General features: G+C 47.8%; 1 protein-coding gene across 1 annotated transcript in view; it reads left to right on the plus strand.

The window, feature by feature from the left end:
- The first annotated feature begins 2,945 nt into the window (after positions 1-2,945).
- EDDM13 (epididymal protein 13) overlaps positions 2,946-22,443 on the plus strand; it is a 35,777-nt gene continuing 16,279 nt past the window's right edge. Inside the window, exon 1 of the mRNA XM_084770223.1 lies at positions 2,946-3,216. Within this exon, the coding sequence (XP_084626349.1) occupies positions 3,090-3,216 (127 nt within the window). The 5' untranslated portion in view covers positions 2,946-3,089. The remainder of the gene's footprint in view (positions 3,217-22,443) is intronic.

Consider the following 22,443-nt stretch of genomic DNA (forward strand, 5'->3'; position numbering starts at 1 on the left):
GCCAGTGAGCAGCAGCCTTCCTCCACAAGCTCTGCTTCAGCGCCTGCCTCCGGGTTCCAGCCGTGAGTTGCTGCCCTGTGTTCCCTCAGATCTTTGATCTGAGACTGTAACCTGTAAGCCAAAGAAACACTTTCCTCTCCAAGGTTTTTTTTTTTTAAGTCTGTTCTATCACAGCAACAGGAAGCAAACTTGACCAGTCCCATCCCAAGACAGGAAAGGGGAGGGAGAGAATTTGAAATCGGTCAGCCCTACTTTTCCAACCAGTAATATTTGGGACCCTCAGGACGCTTTTCAGTAGCTACCAAGTTTCCTCTGTGTAGCGGGTGTTGTGTTGGCATCAGGGATGGTGAGAGGCCTTTGGAGACCTCACAGGCTGGCGGGATGACAGACAAGAGCCCCTGCTGAGGTCTCTTTTCCGCATGTCCATTCGTCCCTCCCTCACTCCTTTCTTTCCTTCCTCACTTTTCATCTGATACTGGCCTCGAACTTCTGTAGCCAAGGATGACCTCCAACATCAGATCCTCCTAAATCCTGGGATTAAACACACACTCTCTCTCTCCTCCCCCCCCCCATCTGTCTCTCTGTCTCTCAGAGTGATGGGCTGAGGTCTCCTTCCACATGTCCATTCCTCTCTCCCTCCCTCCCTCCCTCACTCCCTTTTTTCCTTCCTCACTTTTTATCTGATACAGGCCTGGAACTTCTGTAGCCAAGGATGACCTCCAACATCAGATCCTCCTGAGTCCTGGGATTATACGTCTCTCTCTCTCTCTCTCTCTCTCTCTCTCTCTCTCTCTCTCTCTCTCTCTCTCCCTCCCTCCCTCCCTCCCTCTCTCCCTCCCTCCCTCTCTCCCTCCCTCCCTCTCTCCCTCCCTCTCTCCCTCTCTCTCTCCCTCCCTCCCTCCCTCCCTCTCTCCCTCCCCCCCATCTGTCTCTCAGAGTGATGGGTTTAAAGGCGTGTGCCACTATGCCAGGTCACCACCATCTCTCCTAACCCCTCTTTCCCCACCTCCTTCAACCCTCCCCCAAGGTCCTCAGCGATAGACTGCAAATGTGAACCCCCGCACTCCACTCTGCTGTCGTCTGCAGAGATCCTTGTGTCATCGCCCAGTCCATCTGACCTACACACATACCCGTTCCCTATAAAGAGGAGACCCTCGTTATTTTTCAGCTGGGCATCATGGCATACGTACATCATCTCAGAAAGTGGGAGGCTGAGGAAGGAGAATTTTAAGTTCCAGGTTAGTCTAAGCAAGGACCGGTCTCAAAAGCAAACACAAGAGCCTAGAAGATAGCAACGTAGACAAAGGTGTTTCCTGCCGAGCCCCGCATGTTAGGAAGGAACCAGCTCCACCAAGTTGTCCCCTGACCTCCATCCACGTGCCCCCACAAGCATGTGCGGACACCCACAGCACCCTTCAAAACAAGTAAACAAGTAAATGTAAAACAGAAACAGGTGTAGCTTGGTTGATTGAGCGCTTCCTCGCCTGCCTGGGATCAAGCCTCAGAACAACACAAGCTCGGTGCGGTGGTGACACTTGTCATCCCAACACTGGAGAGACAGGGGCGGAAAGGCCAGAAACCTAAGCTCCCTCATTGTCAGTGACACAGTGAATTCCAGGCTAGGTTGTGCCATGTGATACCTTGTCTCAAAACCAAAAACAGCAACAATAAACAACAACAACAGTTTGGGGTGTGGTAGCACGTGACTATAATTACAAACCTGGGGCACCAAGGTGGAAGGATCACTATGTATCCCAGAATACAATATGGGATTCTGTCTCAAAACACCATCAACAACAAACCCAGTACAGGCCAGAAAGATGACGGCTCAGTGGTTAAGACCACTGGCTGCTCTTCCAGAGGACTTGGGTTTGATTCCCAGACACCCACACATAAAAGATAAAAATATAAGAAAAAAACCTAAACAACACTAAATAAAAGGCTGGAGATCAGCAGTTAAGAGTATTTGTTGCTCTTGCAAGAGGGCTGGAGTTCAGGTCTCAGGGCTCATGCTGTGTGGCTTATGAATGCTCAGAACTTCAGCCCCAGGACACAGACACAGACAGACACACAGAGAGACACAGAGAGAGAGAGACACTCACACACAGACACACATGCACACAGGCACACAGATACACACACATACATAGAGAGACAGACCGAGACACACAGAGACAGACACATGCAAACAGGCTCACAGATACACACACATACATAGAGAGACAGACAGACACACACACACAGAGACAGACACACAGGCACATGCAAACAGGCACACAGATACACACACGTACATAGAGAGACAGACAGACAGACACACACAGAGACAGACACACAGGCACATGCAAACAGGCACACAGATACACACACATACATAGAGAGACAGACAGACACACACACACAGAGACAGACACACAGACACATGCAAACAGGCACACAGATACACACATACAGAGACAGACACACAGACACATGCAAACAGGCACACAGATACACACATACAGAAACGCACAGAGAAAGAGAGACAGACAGACAGACACGCACACACAGACACACAAATACACACACATACAGAGAGAGACAGACAGACAGACAGACAGGCAGGCAGACAGGCAGATAGACACAAATACAGACAGACAGACATAGACATACAAAGACACAGAGAGAGACACACACACAAAGACACAGAAAAAGACACACAAAGACACAGAGAGAGACACACACAGAGAGACCCAGAGAAATTTAAAAACTGTTTAAAAATAACCATAAAAATTAAAATGCAAACATCACTGTTAGCTATGGATGTCAACAAACAAGATGTTGTATCTGAGTCACTGGAAAACAAGCAAGTGATAATAATATGTATCACAGAATTTTTTTTTTTAAATAGCAGGCACCAGTGGGAAGGAACAGTTGCCAGGCCAGCAGCTGGTGGCGTGGGCAATGGTCTCACCAGATGGGTGCCTCCAGGTAGCTGGAGGGCATATGTGGGCAGTGAACTCTACCTTGAGTGCCCAGGAGAACAGTGAGTGACCAGACGCCTGTTGAACCTCAAAGGAGAACACCAGACACCCCGTCCGGGCCCCGCTATGTGCAGACTGGAGCCATTTCTGAAGAGGTCCCTGGTGGTCCTCCTTTTCCTGGGCCTGACAGAGGCCTGCATGCCTCGTGAAGGTAAGGCTTCCATGCGTTCCTTGTTATCTTTCTCCACGACATCCTAGGGTTGGGAGGGCATTGGGGCTGGATTCAATAAGCAATTGTGAGGTCTACCACAGGCTTCCTTGCTTTGGGGTGTAGACGGCCCATCCTCCTTTCCCTTCTGGAGATGGCTGCCTGTGTCCTGGGTTGAGATACCCGTGGCTTCGTGAAATTTTTTGTTGCTGGACTGACTTTCTCTTGGAGGTATTTGTGTCTACGTTAGTCCCAAGTTGGGGGATTTGTCCTTGGAGGCACTGGTGTCTTCATCAATCTTGTGTGGATGGGCCTGCTCTGAAGACCCTGGTGGCTCTTCCACAGAGATGGGCATTACTCTTTCTCAGCTGCTTGAGAGAAAGAGCACCTAGGTCAGCCAGGCTCTTGCCCTCATCTGCTCCTCAGTCGTCACAGAATCCCCCAGAATGCTTTGTGTCGTTGCAGAGCTCTCGTTTGTGCAGTGCTAGGAGTGGCCAGTGGCCAGTGAGATAAATGCCAGTCCTTTACGGTGTGAAGATGCCAGAGCCTACCCTGGGATGGCCTGAGTTTTGCCATGAAACTGCACTGTTCTCTCTCCCCCCTATTAGATCTCCAATGTGTTCAAGTTTCAGTTTGTACTCAATGTTGGGACTAGAACCATGGGAAGGCGGGCATAGCTCCATCTTGTGATTTTCATGATGGACAGATGACCACCTGTTTTGTCTGGTGTATAGTGTAATTGATAAGTATATAACTGGATAGGTAAGCAGATGCGTGATAGACAGACAGGTGAAGACGGATGAGTACGTACATGGATGAGCAGATGAATGCACCTGTGGAACTTCAATTAAAAACTGAGTGTGTGGGGGCAAGAGAGATGGCTCAGACGTTAAGAGCACTGACTGCTCTTCCAGAGGTTCTGAGTTCAATTCCCAGCAACCACATGGTGGCTCACAACCATCTATAATGTGATCTATTGTGCACTGTATACATAATTAAATCTTTTTAAAAAGCTGAGTGTGCCAGGCGGTGATGGCACACGCCTTTAGCACTCGGGAGGCAGAGGTAGGCAGATCGCTGTGAGTTCAAGCCTGGTCTACAAAGCGAGTCCAGGAGAGTCAAGGCTACACAGAGAGACTCTGTCTCAAAAAAAAAAAAACCCCAAAACAAACAAACAAACAAACTGAGTGTGTTAGCTAGCCTCGAAAGGCATGACAATTGTGGTGGTCTGGATGACTGCAGTGATTTGAGTCTGGTGTCTAATTCTCTCCCTGCTCCTGCTTCCTGGTCCTGATGGAATCCACACGAACGATGCTTTTTCCCTTCAGTCGCGGTGGAAGAAAAAAGTAAGAACTGTAGATAACCTGTGTTTGTACTCTCATAGATGGTTCTCTTAGATTCTGCTGAGTCTGGAGAACCCTCTAGGAATTCTGGGGGGGGGGGGAGGATGGAACTTCAATCTGCTATAAGATCTTGGCTTGAGGATCACAAAATAGCTGTTAAAAGTAAGCAGCTCCCAGGTATAATGAAATTATGCCTGTACTATCAGATGGAGGCAGGAGAATTGAGAGTTCAAAGTCATCCTCAGCTACACAGTGAGTACAAGGCTAGCCTGTGCTACATGAGACCCTGTTTCAAAAAAAAATAATAGGCTAGTTTAATAGGAAAAGCTGTATTTACACCTGTACCTTCATCCAGTCAATTTTGATGTGTTAAATTGACTGAAGCCAATTAAAATGTAATTTCAAACAGAAGAAGTTGGGATGTCCTGCCGATATTGTTTTAGCCAGAAGTCTCCCGAGAACCCGGAAAGAACAGAGACATAAATGAAACACGATGAAATGGAAATAAGCTAGAATAAAAAATAGAAATAAGGCATGATGGAAATATAACAGAAGTGGGTTAGTACCGGGTAGCGTTTTAATTCCAGCATACATGAGCTGGAAGAGGGTGAGTCTCTGTGAGTTCAAGGCCACCCTGGTCCACATACCACACATCTTACCTTTACGTAGGTTCCAGGCATCAAACTCAAGGTCCATAAAGAAAAATGACAGGATAGGATACAATAGGAAATAGAATATAAAAAAACAGACTAAAATAGAAACAGAAAAGAACAGACCAGAATTGGCTACAATAAGAAATAAAATATATGTGCCGAGCACGGTGGCACAAACCTGTAATCCCAGCACTCAGGGAGGCAGAGGCAGGCACAACTCTGTGAGTTCAAATCCAGCCTGGTCTACAAAGTGAGTCCAGGACAGCCAAGGCTACACAGAGAAACCCTGCCTAATGAAATAAAACACATAGAATAGAATAGACAGGTGTGAATGGATTTATGGTGGAGGCTGAGAAGGCACACAACAGACCATCCCAATCTAAAGAAGCAGGGAGGTTGGCGGTGTGGCTCAGGCCAAACTTGACACTTCAAAACAAAGACACCAGCGATATAATTCTTAGTCCAAGGGCAATGTCCACGGGCCCAGGGAGCCACTGACGTCAGCCCTGGAGTTCCAAAGGTACAAAACCTAGCGTTTTGATATCCAAAGGTAGGAGATGAAGGGCATTACAGCTGTAAGAGAACAAGGATTTTCCCCTTCCCCTGCAGACATGCCCAGGGCCGCACGATCATTTAAAGCAAATGCCAAGCCACTTTAGGAGGAGGAGGAGAAGGAGGAGGAGGAAGAGGAGGAAGAGGGCTTAGTGTGGCTGACACACAAAGAGCCGCTGATGAGATGATGAGATGGTGGTGGTTTGAATAGGCGTGGCCCCTCAAGTGTTTGACTGCTTTGGCCCATAGGGAGTGGTACTATTAGGAGGTGTGGCCTTTGGGGAGTGGGCGTGGCCTTGTTGGAGGAAGTATGTCACTGGGTGTGCGGGGTGGGGGGGTGGGCGTTTTGAGGTCTCCTATCGCCCAAGTTATGCCCAGTGTGGCACATGGTCTACCTTCTTCTGCTGCCTGTGGGTCACGACGTAGAGCTCTCAGCCACCTCTCCAGTACCATGTCTGCCGGCAGGCCGCCATGTTTCTCGCCATGAGGAAAATGGACTAAACCTCTGAAACTGTAAGGCAGCCCATAATGAAGTCTTTTTTAAAATAAGAGTTGTTGTGGTCGTGGTGTCTCTTTATGGCAATGGAAACGCTAAGACAGAGATTAAACAATTCTTTCCCAGCCACTCGAGTGTCCCTTTGTTCAGTCAGCCATCTCGTCTTTGCAAAGTCCCAGGGATGACTCAATGGTTCTTGCCTGGTCCTTTGAGAATTATTTTTTTTTTCGTGACACATGGAAGAGAGAAAGGTCTCTGAGATTGTGAGCACCCAGAGAGCATGGACCCCTCTCTTTAGTTTCCTATGACCTAGGAAAAGCCCGGGTACTCAGATGGACTGAGTAAGTAACGGAAAGGACTTTTTTCTATGCAAATATAAGATGTTATTATTTTTTTAAAGATTTATTTATTTATAACTATGTATACAGTGCTCTGCTGCAGGCCAGAGGAGGGCATCAGATCTCATTATAGATGGCTGTGGACCACCATGTGGTTGCTGGGAATTGAACTCAGGACCTCTGGAACAGCAGTCAGTGCTCTTAACCACTGAGCCATCTTTCCATCCCCAAGACGTTATTATTTTTGACTAAAAGCAGAGAAAAGAAACCGATAGGAATCAGGTACTCAGCATGCCCGGAGCACTTCAAACACATCATGCAATTGCATTGTCCAATCCAGGCTCTGAAACCACACACACACTGAGCCATCCTTTCTCTGACTCTCACTGGAAGAGGTCCATGTGCTCAGTTCCGGACCCAGCATGATGGCTCAGTGGGCTAAGGCACTTGCCACCAAGCCTGGCAGTGTGAGTTCAAGCCCCATGACCCACAGTGGGAGAAGGGAACCAACTCCTGCAGGTTGTTCTCTGTGATTGATTGATTGATTGATTGATTGATTGATTCATTGTTATTGTGCGTGTGAGGCAAGTCTTCTGGCCTCCAAGGGAATAAGGTACACATGCAGTGCACTTACATACATGCATTTAATGCTTATACACATAAAATAAAATTAAATAAATATTTTTATTAAAATGTAGGTGTTAAGGGTTGGATAGATGGCCCAGTGGTTATCAGTACTAACCGTTATCCCGTAGGACCCTGGGTGGGTTCCCAGCACTCACGTGGAAGCTCATGACCATTTATAACTCCAGTTCCAAGGGTTGTTCTCTTCTTGCATTCGGGGCACTGCATGAAAGTGGTGCACAGACAGATATGCAGGCAAAGCACCTATCCACATAAAATAGAAAAATCTCAAAAAATGTAAGAAAATGGGACAGAGGGCAGCTCTCCGGAGGTGGTGCTCTCCTACCTTTCTGCTGGTTTCAGGCATCGAGTTCAAGCCTCCAGGTTGGCTATACTTTCCCAGCTGAGCCATCTCGCCAACCTGTCTCCCTCCGCAGCTTAAACTGGCCTCAAAATTGTTGTAATCCTCCTGCCTCAGCCTCCCAAGGGTTGAGATTATAGACATGGACCACTGTGGCTAGCTCTCTTTAAAAAATAGTTTTTTTTAAATGATTTATTTCTTATGTATACAATACTCTACTTGCATTAAACCTGCAGGCCAGAAGAGGGCACCAGATCTCACTATAGATGGTTGTGAGCCACCATGTGGTTGTTGGGAATTGAACTCAGAACCTCTGGAAGAGCAGTCAGTGCTCTTAACCTCCGAGCCATCTCTCTAGCTTCCTCTTAGAAATATTTTTTAAAAATATGTATTGTAAGAACTAGCTATTGCCGGGCGTGGTGGCGCACGCCTTTAATCCCAGTACTCGGGAGGCAGAGGCAGGCGGATCGCTGTGAGTTCGAGGCCAGCCTGGTTTACAAAGCGAGTCCAGGACAGCCAAGGCTACACAGAGAAACCCTGTCTCAAAAAAAAAAAAAAAAAGAACTAGCTATTGATGATCAAAGAGAGTTATAAAAGTGCAAAAAGTTGATCTTACTGAGGGACAACTGTATGAATGCAGTGCTATGTCTATGTAGATACGTATCTCTAAGCATATAAATGCATATGCATATAAGTATATATGAAAAGTTAATTCCAAAAACCACAAGACTAAAGAAGGCATCTTAGTGTTCTGCTACTGCGAAGGGACACCATGACCATGGCAACTCTTATAAAGGAAAACATTTAACTGGGGCTGGCTTACAGTTCAGAGGTTTAGTCCATTATCATCATGGCGGGAAGCATGGCGGCATACAGACAGACATGGTGATGGAGAAGGAGCTGAGGGTTCTACATTCTGATCAGCAGGCAGCAGGAAGAGCAGGACACTGGGCCTGGCTTGAGCATTTGAAACTTCCTCCAACAAGGCCACACCCACTCCAACAAGGCCACACCCACTCCAGCAAGGCCACACCCACTCCAGCAAGGCCACACCTACTCCAACAAGGCCACACCTACTCCAACAAGGCCACACCTCCTAATAACGCCACTCTCTGGTGACTAACCCAGTATTCAAATCTTTTAGCCAATATAGGCTATTCTTATTCAAACCACCGGAGGGTTCTGGATACTTTTGGCAATCGGTGTTTCCACTGCATAAAAGGCCCTCCGTGCATAACAGTGAGCATGTAACCATGCCATGAAGGAACCAAGCAATACTGGGCAGACTGAGGTAGTTAGCGTTCGTATTAACCCTATCCTCTTCTTTCTCTCTGTTTTCCATGCTGACTCTCTGGCTCCTGGTCTTGGCTCCTCTTCAAGTCAAATGTAAGTCACAATCTCTCTCTATGTAAATAAGGGGTCAACTCAGGGAGACAAAAGAGAGGGGCAAACACCTGACCATCACACTCTGTGGGAACAGGCTCAGAGAGTACCCAACTGGGACACGGGCATCCATCCTAGGTCTGAAGGTCATGAGGCGGGGATGGGGTAGACATCAAAGCCAGACATCCTCTCAGATCCTGTGGGAACGGTGCTTGCAAGAGAGAAAGAAAGGGCCTTTGTTGGTTTCCGTGACTATAGCTTGATATTAATGTCAGTAACATCAGTGAGCTGGCCCAGTTGGGAGCTCCACTCTATCTGTACAGCCAGGGTGGATGGTATATTCACTGGTGAGCTACAGGGCAGACAGGCTTTCTTCTTCGCTGAGAAGCAAGCATCCTGGCCTCTAGCCGAGAACGGAAGGTAACAGTTGGTTGTTATGGAGACCATAGTCTGCTATTCTCTGGGTCAGGTGAAACAGGGAGAGTTTAGATTCCCCAGGTAACTGGTTCCCCCGGATCTCTCTCTTCTGGAACAAATATATCTTCAAAGCTCCCCATTTTAGTTTCTTACCCTATTTGGGAATCTTGGAGTACACTTAGAGACGATGCCCAAAGGATGACTTAATTGATTCCGTATTCCCTCTCAACTGTGATTGGACAAACATCCCCACTGGTCCCGGCCCGTCCTTTCTGATGCTCGCGTGCCTACAGTGCTGAAAGGTAAGACTGTCCACCTATTAGCTGCCTTTGTCCTGCAGAAATAATATCAGCTGACGGTCAGTCAGCACATCCGTAGCCCTGCTTCTAATCTAAAGAGAAATTGAGTAGCTAATGTAATGAAATATAACGTGTCGGGGGCGGGGCGAGCCACGGTGGGCCCATGCTGAGGTATGTCCCTGAGAAATCATGCCCCGCAACAGATCTGGTATAAAGGAGATTTATTGGGGGGGGGGGGGGCGGAGAGGAACGAGGACCTGGAAATGGGTAGAGGCAACGAGCGAGCCATGAGGGAAGATTGGGGGGGGGGCATAAAGGGAGAATGGGGGGGGGCAGGGAGAAAACACAGGAACAGAGTGAGAGCTGGGAGTGGACAGCGGTCCTTTTTATCGGGATACACACACACACACACACACACACACACACACACACACACACACACACACAGCTGTCGCACCTGGCGAGGGTGGCAGGTGATGACGCAAGCGATTGCTAGGTCCCCGAGGGCAGTCCAGCAGAAGTGCCTGCACGCCAACAGCTAGAAAACCTCCTTTGATAGAATTTAAGCACCGCTCTTCCCGCTCACCCAACCCAAACACAGTGTTGGGTGTTTCCTCCCACCTCCCATTAGTTCATATGTAACTGGTTTGCATGTTGGTGAGAATAAGGTCAAAGCGACCTCAGCCAAGAAACAAAAGAATAAAGAAAGAGTTACTATCCGCAGCAGGCAAGGAAAGAAGTAGTGATTTTGTTTCCAGAACAGTGCCCTTCTCCAACAAAGGAGCCCACACACAGTCAAATAGAAAAGCACTTAATGGAGGGTACAGTCCCCACAATGCTTAGTTGAAGGAAGGTCCTATGTTAGGAGGGGACCACGGAAGACACATTTGGGGATGTGCCGTGGTCATGTTAAAAAAAAAAAAGTTAAAGATGCCAGCCAAGGACACATCTCTATATCCCGGGTTCGCTTTTTAGACCAGGCTGGCCTCGAACTCACAGAGACCCATCTGCCAACACCTCCTAGAGTGCTGGGATTAAAGGCGTGCGCCACCGGCACACCCGGCTCGCTCTTGTGTCCATTTTGAACCACAAGCATGGTAGACAGAAATGCTTCTGGGCAATGCCCAGCTTGTGTCTTTAAGTTGATTGACAGGAACATCTCTGAGCATGCAATGTTTACGTCATAAGGACGGTGGACTGGAAGCCTTCCGGTGTGTTCATCCTCAGTCCTACCCCCAACTTAATCAGCTGCAAACGGACTGTTGGGCATCTCATAGAACCTGAGTCGTCATCCCCAGCCCGCTTTCCAATATGTTCCCAACCCCGCCCCCAGAATCTAATCTTGTTTTTGGCTTTCTAATCGTGGCTTTGTCTCCATCCGACTCAACGCTCAACGCTGCGTGCTTCATCTGTAATCTTGGCCTCCGTGTCACCTTGCCTGGTCCTGATGCCCTCAGGAATCGTGGGTAAGTATGGGTGTTCCATTGACAGTGTCATGGGCTGGGAAGGTCAATGGAAAACTCCGAGCAAGAATTAGCGTGGCTGGAAGGCAGCTGTGGCGGTGCGTAGCTTTAATCCCAGCACTCAGGAAGGAGAGTTGGAGGCCTGCCGTCCTGGCCTCAGGGTGTCCAGACACCATTACACACTGGTGCTGTAAGGAACGAAGGTTATCCAGGCTGTTGGGTTAGGAGGATCTTGGTCCTCTGAGAGTGCCGGAGGATAAGCAGCCTTCTCTGAGATGGTTTACAGTGAAATCTCTCTCTTTATTTGGGAGAATAAGGGGCCGATATAAACCTTGAGGACGTGGGTAGGGGGTTTTGGGGGCGAGTGCACATCATCGGCTGGGGCTGAGGTGCTGGGAATGCTTCATTTGCATGGACAGGGATTCCAGGTGCTAGGTGGACTTGTCCTGGTCACCAGGCTACATGGTCACCTCAAGGGTGGCACAGGGGTTGGGGTTAAAAGGCTACGGGCACCGGGTCATGCAGGCCCAGAGCAGGGAGGGACCAGATCCTTCTGGTCTCAAGATGAGATCTTCAGAGTTTGGACATGTCTCCACCTCCCTCTTGCTCCAGGCCAGCCCCTCCCAGTCTCACATCTCATGGCTCATTTGCTCCACAGAGGCCGCCCCCATCTAAATAGAGTTCCAGGACTACAGGCTAGAGAGACCCTCTCTCTCAAAAAAAAAAAAATTAAAATTATAGACTGCACTCAAGGTTGTCTTTTTAGAGAGACCCTCTCTCAAAAAAAAATTAAAATTATAGACTGCACTCAAGGTTGTCTTTTGACCTCCACACACTCACCATGGTACACACACACACACACACACACACACACACACACACACACACACACACACATATACACACACACACACACACAAACATATGCCTATATTTGAAATTTTTATCCTTATCATATGTTATATCCTACCTGAATGTCCCCTCCCTCCACTTCTCCCAGTTCCTCTCTCTCCCAGATAATTCCTCCTCCATTTCCCTTAAAAAGAGAGAGAGAGAGAGAGAGAGAGAGAGAGAGAGAGAGAGAGAGAGAGAGAGAGAACAGGCCTAACAAGATACAATAAAACTAGACACAAACCTTCATATCACAGCTGGACATGTCAACCCAGTAGGAGGAAAAGGGTCCCAAGTGCATGCAAAGGAGTCAGAGATACCCTCTGTTCCCACTGCTAAGGGTCCCACAAAAACTCCAAGCTACAGCCGGGCTGTGGTGGCGCACGCCTTTAGTCCCAGCACTTGGGACTGCAGAGGCAGGTGGATCGCTGTGAGTTCGAGGCCAGCCTGGTCTACAAAGGGAGTCCAGGACAGCCAAGGCTAACACAGAGAGACTCTGTCTCAAAATACCAAAAAAACAAAAAAACAAAACCAACAACAACAACAACCAAAAAGAAAAAGAAAAGAAAAACTCCCAGCTATACAACCATAAGGCATATGCAGAAGCCTTACCTCAAATCCATACAATGTCTATGTTTGTCGTCTCTAAGAGCCCTGCTTATTTGATTCTGTGGGCTGTGCTCTTTGGTATCTTTGACCTCTCTGGTTCCTACAATCCTTCCTCCCTCTCTTCTATAGGGTTACCTTGGCTCTGCTTACTGGTGGGCTGCAGGTCTCTGCACCTCCTCTTATAAGTTGCTGGATGATTCCTCTCTGGTGGCAACTGGACTAGGAACCAATCTATGAGCATAGAAGAATATTATTAGGAATTATTTCATTGACTTTTTTTTTTTTTTGTCAGTCATGTCTGGTTCTATCCTACGTCTCTGGGTTGTCCTCCCTCTGGTTCCTGGCCTTTCAGGCAGCATCAGGCATGGGCTATCTTTCATGGCATAGGCCATAAGTTGGACCAGTCATGGGTTGGCCACTCACACAAGTCCTGTACCACCATTGCTCCAGAGCATCTTGCAGGCAGACAGATTGTAGGTCCAAGGTTTTGTGACGCCCCAGTCCCATGGGTAGGAGCCTTGTCCGGTTACAGAAGATGATAAAATGGGGGCTCTCTGTCTCTCATCACTAGAAGACTTCATTAGGGTCCCCCTCATGGATTTCAGAGTGTTTCTACAGCACTGTTTCTATATTCCATGCCCCTAAACACACTCTCTCTTTCCATCTCTCCCATCCTACCCAACCTGACCCCTTCAGTTTTTGTCTCCACTTGCCCTTAGTCCACCTGCAAAGTCTTTTTTTTTTTTTTTAATTTTCCTTTCTCAGGGAGATCCATGTTTATCTTTCTGGGTCCGGGTTACCTCACTCAGGATGTTAGTTTCTCGGTCCATCCATTTGCCTGCAAATTTCATGACGTCATTGTTTTTAACAGCTGAATAATATTCTGTTGTGTAAATGTACCACAGTTCCTTTACCCATTCTTTGGTTGAGGGACATCTGGGTTGTTTTCAGCTTCTAACTATTATGAATAAGGCTGCAGTATGGTGGCCCCTCAGAAAATTGAGAATCAATCTACCTCAAGACATAGCCATATATACCACTTACTCTTGAGACTATACCCAAAGGATGCTCCATCCTACCACAAGGACACTTGCTCAGCCATGCTTGTTAGAGCCGTGTATATATATATACATATATATATACATATTTTTTTTTTTTGGTTTTTTTGAGACAGGGTTTCTCTGTGTAGCCTTGGCCATCCTGGACTCACTTTGTAGACTAGGCTGGCCTCGAACTCACAGCGATCCGCCTACTTCTGCCTCCCAAGCGCTGGGATTAAAGGCGTGGGCCACCACACCCGGCTCTAGAGCCTTATTTATAATAGCCACATGCACATTTTAAAATGGGGCTGACAAGAGGGGTCAGGAGGTAGGTGTTTGCTGTTTGCTGGCCTGACTTCATCTCAGAGACACACATGGTAAAAGGAGAGAACCAATGCCATTGAGTTATTCTCAGCCCTTCATGCATGCACTGTGGCACAAACAACTCCTCACAACAACAACAACAACAACAACAAAAGGAACAGGGCAGGAGATAGAGGGCTCAGTGGTTAGCATCTACTGCTCTCCCAGAGGATCAGAGTTCAGGTCTCAACAGTCATGCCCAATTGCCCACAACTGGTTATAACTCCAGCCCCAAGGAATCTGCCGCCCTCTACTGGTCTCTGAAGGCACTGCATTCACATGCGCATACCCACACACATACACATAATTAAAGATTAAAAATTAAATCCTGAGAGGAAAATCACAAGACAGATGGCTCCTCAGACAACATTGTGGGTTGACCTTTGGCCTCCGTATGCACATACACAGGCATCTACATACACCTGAGCATGCACATTTATGTAGGAAATTGGTAAGTTTTAGCATGATGATGGAACCATTTCAGAATCTAGCGGGATCATGTGCTACATGACAACCATATGTTGGGTCACATAATTATTCAGTGACTATTTGCATACACCCCCAGAAGACCTTAATGCCATATACTGATGCCATAAGCACCTCAATTTGAGGAAGTCTATTCTATGTTTGCACAATGAGGAAAGTGCCTACTGACTTGGTTGGTGTTCAGACCACTCAGAAGGCAACTGATGCCTTATGTGACTGGGCTGGGACAAAGACTTGAGACTATTAAGGAAACTCCAAAGCAGTGGCTCTCAACCTTTCTAATGCTGCGACCTCTTAATACAGCTAGCTCCTCATGTTGTGGTGACACCCCAACCATAAAATTGTTTCATTGATACTTCATAACTGTAACTTTAATATTGTTCTGAGTCATAATGTAAATACCTGATAGGATATATATATATATATATATATATATATATATATATATATATATGTATATTTGACCCCTGTAGGGTCACAACTCACAGGTTGAGAACCTCTGCTCCAAGTGAGGTTGCTATTACCTGGTTAGTTAAAGAATGAAAAGATGGGGCTGGAGAGATGGCTCAGAGGTTAAGAGCACTGGTTGCTCAGAGGTTAAGAGCACTGGCTGCTTGTCCAAAGGTCCTGAGTTCAATTCCCAGCATCCACATGATGAGATCTGGTGCCCTCTTCTGGCAGATAGGCACATACGCAGGCAGAGAACACTGTATATATAATAAATGCAAATAAATATTTAAAAAAAAAGAATGAAAAGATGGGAAAACAACTTGCATAAGGTGAAAGTTTAATGGAAAATGTTACAGATTTGTTGGGGAGATAAGGAACCCTGAGGATCCCACCATCTCTAAGGACATTTGGGGTATTATTTGGGTTTTAGGGTATCCCACCTATCCTTTTAGGGTGTCCCTATGTCCTGTTTTGTATCGGTCTGAAGTTGTCTACATGTCTCTTCTGTAGCAGAGACTGGATCTCAGTCTATGTCCACAAGTAAAAGAACACCTGAATTGATTGGCTGGGGTCAAAGCACGTGTCCCAACCTCCTTTCCTCTTGGGGTGTAACAGACCCAGAGAGATCCATCTTGTCTGATGAAAATGGGAGTTGCTAGGGACAAAAAGCCACCAAGAAATGGAAACTTGCTGCCTATCGTTGGGGGCAAAAGCCATGAGAAGAACTAACAGTCTTCTTATGCCCCCCATCCTGCCATTGTAAATGGCCTTGGCCTCAGCATAAGGCCACATGTCCCCCCAGAGTTGGCTAGTCTGTTGGACTTGGAAAGTCTATACATTATGGATTTTCTTTCTGTTGTGTTTGTTGTGTGTTGACATCATTTTTTGTTTGTTTGTTTCCCCTCTCAGGGTTAATGAGCAGACTGTCTCCGGAAGGTAAGTATGAATCTGTGGCCTCAGCTAACAAGGAGTGACGCAGACATAGTGAGGCTGCAGACTGTCTCACGTGTTGCCCAGTTCCATGCTGTGTTTATTTGGTTTTAAGCTTGAAAAAAAAAACATTTATGCTGGGTGGTGGTGGTGCACCTCTCTAATCCCAGCCCTCAGGAGGCAGAGGCAGGTGGATCTCTGAATTTGAAGCCAGCCTGGTCTACAGAGAGTGTTCCATGACAGCCAGGGCCACACACAGAAATCCTGTCTCCAAAAAAAAAAATTTTTTTTTTTTATATTTAAGGGTCACATGCACCAAGGCATGCAAGTGGAAGTCACATGACACCTTACAGGAAAGAGTTGGTTCCCTTTTCCCACCATGTGGATCCGAGGAATAGAACCCAGATCTTTGGACTTGCTAGCAATTACCCTCATGTGCTGATCCTTCTTGGTGTCCCAAGTGTGCTCATGTGTGTGGTGTGTGTGTGTGTGTGTGTGTGTGTGGTATGTGGTGTGTGTGTGTGTGTGTGTGTGGTGTGTGTGTAGTGTGTGTGGTGTGTATGTGTGTGTGTGCATGTGTGTGTGGGGGGGGGGTGTTTGCCAGCATGTATGTCTGTGAACCATGTGCATGCAGTGCCCACAAGGGCCAGAAGAGGGCATCAGATTCCCCTGGAGCTGAAGTCACAGAAGTGTGAGCCACCCTGTGGGTGCTGGGAATCAGAATATAAGTCTGTGGCAAAAGAAACCAATGCTTTTAACCTCTGAGCCATCTCTCCGAGCCTCCGTGAGTTTGTTTTTATGATGAGGAAATGGCGGAAGAGGGTCCCGCAGCTAGGAGGTGAACGAACCGAGATTTGAACACAGACTTGTCCGGCTAACAGCTCCCTTGCTCTTAAAATGGAGTCCAAGATACTTAAGGTTACTCCCGTGTGTTTGCATCACCCAGCCATAATCTTGTCTCTCAGCCGTTTACAGCCAGGTTCTTTTCAAGTAGGACCATACCCACACTCTTGCCCATGTCTGGGATCATTTTTCCCCCCTTCCTCTTCCAAGATCTTTTCCACTCAGTTAAGCCCTTCTTATCTTTCAAGTTTCAGACAAAACATCATATACTCCTCCAAGACACCTCCCCTGGTAACCACCCTAGGTCAGCAGCCACCGTCCCTTTATAAAGTTTCCACCATGCCCTGCAGGTCGACCAGAATGCTACTCCCAACCTCTGTCCCACTTCACAAGTGGTTTTTGGTCCCCTTCATCTGCAAGCTCCTGAAAACCCTAGAAATTGTTCATTGGGGGTAGATATTGTCTCACCCAAACCTTGCTCATGCCCAGGGTACAGTAGATGTTCCGTAAATGTTTGTCAGGAGAAAGAGTGGTTGCGGACTCAACTCCCTGTCTCGCCCTGTGAAGTGAGAGGGTTGAGCTGGCCAGCTTTCTGATAGCATTCTCATCTCTTGTCTCTGATCAGTCAGGGATGCATATTTGGTGGGAAAATTATTAATCAATATCTCTCTCTCCCTCCCTTTCTCCCTCCCTTTCTCCCTCCCTCCCTCCCTCCCTTTCTCCCTCCCTCCCTCCCATCCCACCCTTCTCTCTCCTTCTCTCTGCATCCCTGTTGAATGTGGCTGCATGCATTTCTTCCTTCCAGATGGGACGGACGAAGAAAGTAAGTACTATGAAAGGTTATGGAGCTCAACTCCCCTCCTCCCCCTCCCTCCTCCCCCTCCCCCTCCCCCTCCCCCATGCACACTGCTGGAGATTGAACTCCTCCCCCTCCCTCCTCCCCCTCCCCCCTCCCCCACTGCACACTGCTGGAGATTGAACTCAGAACCTCACGTCTGCTAGGCTCTACCCCTGAATCATTCCACCAGGCTCTCACTGGGGGATTCTAGCCAAGTGCTGCGTTGATGAACTATATCCTCAAATCACCTTTTTTTTTTTAACTTCCTATTTTCTTTCTTCCTTTTCTTTTTTGTTTGTTTGTTTTTGTTGTTGTTTTTTGTTGTTGTTGTTGTTTTTGTTTTGTTTTGTTTTGTTTTGTTTTTGAGACAGGCTTTCTCTGTGTAGCCCTGGCTGTCCTGGAACTCACCCAGTAGACCAGGCTGGCCTCGAACTTACAGAGATCCACCTGCTTCTGCCTCCTAAGTGCTGGGATTAAAGGCCTACGCTCCTACTGCCTGGCCTTTAACTTTCTATTTTCAAAAGAGTTCTTACTACACTGCCCAGGAGAGTCATGAACTTCCATTCGGCCTCAAAATAAAAAGTGAAAAGAGGGTATAGGTCAGTGGTAGAGTGCTTGCCTAGAATTCCCTAGTGAGGGGCTGGGGTGTTGCTCAGTGGTAGAGCCTCTGCTTAGAATCCCCCAGTGAGGGGCTGGGGGTGTGGCTCAGTGGTAGAGCCCCTGTCTAGAATCCCCCAGTGAGGGGCTGGGGGTGTTGCTCAGTGGTAGAGCCCCTGCCTAGAATTCCCCAGTGAGGGGCTGGGGCGTGGCTCAGTGGTAGAGCCCCTGCCTAGAATCCCCCAGTGAGGGGCTGGGGTGTGGCTCAGTGGTAGAGCCCCTGCCTAGAATCCCCCAGTGAGGGGCTGGGGTGTGGCTCAGTGGTAGAGCCTCTGCTTAGAATCCCCCAGTGAGGGGCTGGGGGTGTGGCTCAGTGGTAGAGCCCCTGCCTAGAATCCCCCAGTGAGGGGCTGGGGTGTGGCTCAGTGGTAGAGCCCCTGCCTAGAATCCCCCAGTGAGGGGCTGGGGTGTGGCTCAGTGGTAGAGCCTCTGCTTAGAATCCCCCAGTGAGGGGCTGGGGGTGTGGCTCAGTGGTAGAGCCCCTGCCTAGAATCCCCCAGTGAGGGGCTGGGGTGTGGCTCAGTGGTAGAGCCCCTGCCTAGAATCCCCCAGTGAGGGGCTGGGGTGTGGCTCAGTGGTAGAGCCTCTGCTTAGAATCCCCCAGTGAGGGGCTGGGGGTGTGGCTCAGTGGTAGAGCCCCTGTCTAGAATCCCCCAGTGAGGGGCTGGGGGTGTTGCTCAGTGGTAGAGCCCCTGCCTAGAATTCCCCAGTGAGAGACTAGGGAGTAGCTTAGCAGTAGAGTTCTCTCTTAGCCTGCATTAGATAGACCCTATATTGAATCCCCAGTACCACGACAAAAAAAAGTTTGTTAGAGCAAGTAATTCACAAGTTAGGCAGAGAAAAGCCAGAAGCAGTTTGCGGAACACTGTCCAGACAGCCTAGTGGGCTGGAGCACAGGGGATGAATGGACAAGCAGAGAGAATGGTGACCAGGTCACAGCGATTCCCTTGATTTGCTTGGTCCAGCCCACTGCAGAGGCCCTGACTGTACAATGCAAGTGTATCGGATGTCTCTGATTGGCTGAGCCCAACTCCACTCTTCTCTTAGTCTACAGAGGTTTGAGTTTTCCTTAATTGAAATGCCCGAGGCTGGAAGTATTTCCAATTTCAGATATTTTCGAAATTGTGAACATTTACAGACTCCACGGGATCGGCATCTCTTCACCTGACCATCCAGATGGAAGGCGGGGTGTAGTGATTCACTGCTGTGGTTCATTTAGAAGCAGGGCCTAGGGGGCTGGAGAGACGGCTCAGTGGTTAAGAGCACTGGCTGTTCTTCCAAATGGACCCGGGTTTAATTTCCAGCACCCACATGGCAGCTCACAACTGTCTGTAACTCCAGCTAAAATTTAAAAAAAATTTTTTTTCGAAAAAAAAGAAAAAAGAAAGAAAGAAAGAAGAAGAAGAAGAAGAAGCAGGGCCTAATAAATATTTGTTATTAGGCTAATTATTATTACAGAGGTATTTTCTTTTTTTTTCATTTTTTTTCTTCTTTATTAATTTATTCTTATTACATCTCTATAGTTATCCCATCCCTTGTATCCTCCCATTCTTCCCTCCCTCCCAATTTCCCCTTATTCCCCTCCCCTATGACTGTTCCTGAGGGGGATTACCTCCCCCTGTATTATGTTACAGAGGTATTTTCTAACCCGCTATCAATCAACAAAAACACAGACACCTGTTATATTTTAAAATCGCCTTGGTTTTCACCTGGGGCAGGGCAGATAAATCACCTCCCACATGGGGCAGGTATTCCATACCCTGCCCCGATCCCATGCCATCTGCTTCTAATAATTTCTATCAAGCTACCTCCCATCCATAATCTCAAATACTTGCTAATGCTCTTCATCTGGGCCGACCCTCCATTCCCGCCAGCCGTGTGCGTCTCTTCCTCCTGCTCTCCTGGTCTCCTTCCACCACCACCCCCCCCCCCACACACCCATCCTCTTCCGGTCTCTGACAGCTTCCTTTTCTAAGACCCTCTCTGTCTGACCAGCTAGGAAACCTTAGCCACGCCTATCCCATTTGCCCTGCCCGGGTTTGCTGGCTTTTTATTGGTCGGACAGAAATAAGTTTTCAGGCCAAGGTTACAAACATTTTGGGGTATGTGTGTCTGCTCATTTGGGCAGCAACCAGACCAACCTCCAACAACTCACGCTTGTAATTCTAGCACTTAGGAGACACAGGCAGGGCGCTATGGCTGGGTTTCAACTGACAAAACAAGTTGCCCGACAGATAGCCTTTGATCTGTGGGGTGAGAAGCCCGCCCCCCCCCGCCCCCCCCCCCCCCCCCCCCGTCTCGAAAGTTAAAAACAAACGGAGGCTAGAGAGATGATTCAGTGGTTAGGAACACTTTCTGCTTTCCCAGAAGTCCTGTTAGGTTTCCACCCACTTCAAATGGTTTATAATTGCTTATAACTCCACCTGGCTTCCGAGGGCGCGCGCGCGCGCGCGCGCGCGCACACACACACACACACACACACACACACACACACACACACACACACACGGCACGTGCTCACACAGACATACACGCATAAATAAAAGTAAAATAAACCTTAGAAAAACAATAAACCCAAATCAAACTGAAACTATTTGAGCATCACTTTGGTACTCAAAAAGCCTGTAACTGGACCCCTTTGCATTAGGGATGCCCTGCCTGTGCAGGTGTACACGAGAAATAGCTCGTTCGATTTTTGCTAATGCTCACAGAAAGAGGCAAGGCTGAGACCTTAGGAGACTGCTAGCTTTATCTGCTCGGTACCTCGGCAGACCTGGCTTCCCCTGTAAGTGAGTTTGGCAGAACACAAGAACAATTGTCAAACACTTTTAAAAATATTTTATGAGGGAAAAATGGAAGGCATCAGGGACAGAAGGTACTAATATTCACTCTACTCTTTTGCCTGTTCTTTCCCACGGTGACTCCTTGATTCTGCCTCCAATACGCCCTCCAGTAAAAGGTAAGTTATTTTTTTCTATTATTGTTGATGTCCTTTGGTGTTTGCTGTTTGGTGCAAGAGTCTCAAGTATCCTAGGCTAGCCTCAAACTCCATATATAATCAATGATGTCCTCAAATTCTTGATCCTCCTGCCTCGGCGTTCTGAGAGCTGGGATTACAGGTGTATGTCACCATGCCTAGCAGAAAATGGTTTTGCTTTCTTGTGGGCAACTTGGGTGTTTCCAGATGCTTGGAAGGAGAAACAAGATAGAAGGGAACCAGGCATGGTGGTACATGCCTATGACCTCAGCACTCTGGAGGCTGAGGCAGGAGGATTAGCAGTTCAAGGCTAGCCTCAATTACATATCAAATGTGACATTAGCCTGGACTACCTGAGGTTCTGGAGTCCCAGGATTTAAGCAGATTCCTTTCTTTCTTTCTTTCTTTCTTTCTTTCTTTCTTTCTTTCTTTTAAAGATTTATTTATTTATTATACAGTGCTCTGTCTGCATGTACACCTGCAGGCCAGTAGAGGGCATCAGATCACATTATAGATGGTTGTGAGCCACCATGTGGTTGCTGGAAACTGAACTCAGGACCTTTGGAAGAATAGACAGTGCTTTTAACCTCTGAGCCATTTCTCCAGGCCCCTGAGCAGATTCTTAAACTGCCCCCATTACCCTAAAGCATGGGACAGCAGGAGTTATACGTGTTTCTAGGTATAAAACAAAACAAAATAAAAAGCTAAGAGCCAAGCTTTCCTCCCTGACTCGGGGAAAGAGAAAAGAGTGGAGATGCTTTTCTGATGCCCTCTATATCGCTGGAGCGTAAATCTCCAAGGGAAACTGGGCCAGGGGATTCCAGGCATATGGAGGAATGTGCCTCAAAGCAGAGAGGTCACGGATGCTCCAGCGTGTCTATATACAGTCTCACCTGTGCCACGTGGACTGCATGATATTTCCATGTCCCTTGTGGGGAGGATCTCTGCTGAGGATGCTCCAAGTGGGATGGGAGAGGGAGGGACAGGCATTGTTAACACCCTTTTCCTCTCGCATCTTCACTTCCGCTGGTACCCAACACCTCCACCTGGACTCTCCTCTTCCTGATGTTCCTGTTTCCACAGTACTGAAACGTAAGTTCACATTTTTCTCCTCCTCCTCCTCCTCCTCCTCCTCCTCCTCCTCCTCCTTCTTCTCACTCACTTCTCCTTCTTATTCCTGCCAGCCCCACCCCCCCCACCCCACCCCCGCCATCAGTGCAGGGACTGTCGAGGGGCAGGGTGGGAGTGTACTATACTCA

This window comes from Acomys minous (genome assembly GCF_964271855.1).
Source record: "Acomys minous genome assembly, chromosome: 20".
Taxonomy (NCBI): Eukaryota; Metazoa; Chordata; class Mammalia; order Rodentia; family Muridae; genus Acomys; species Acomys minous.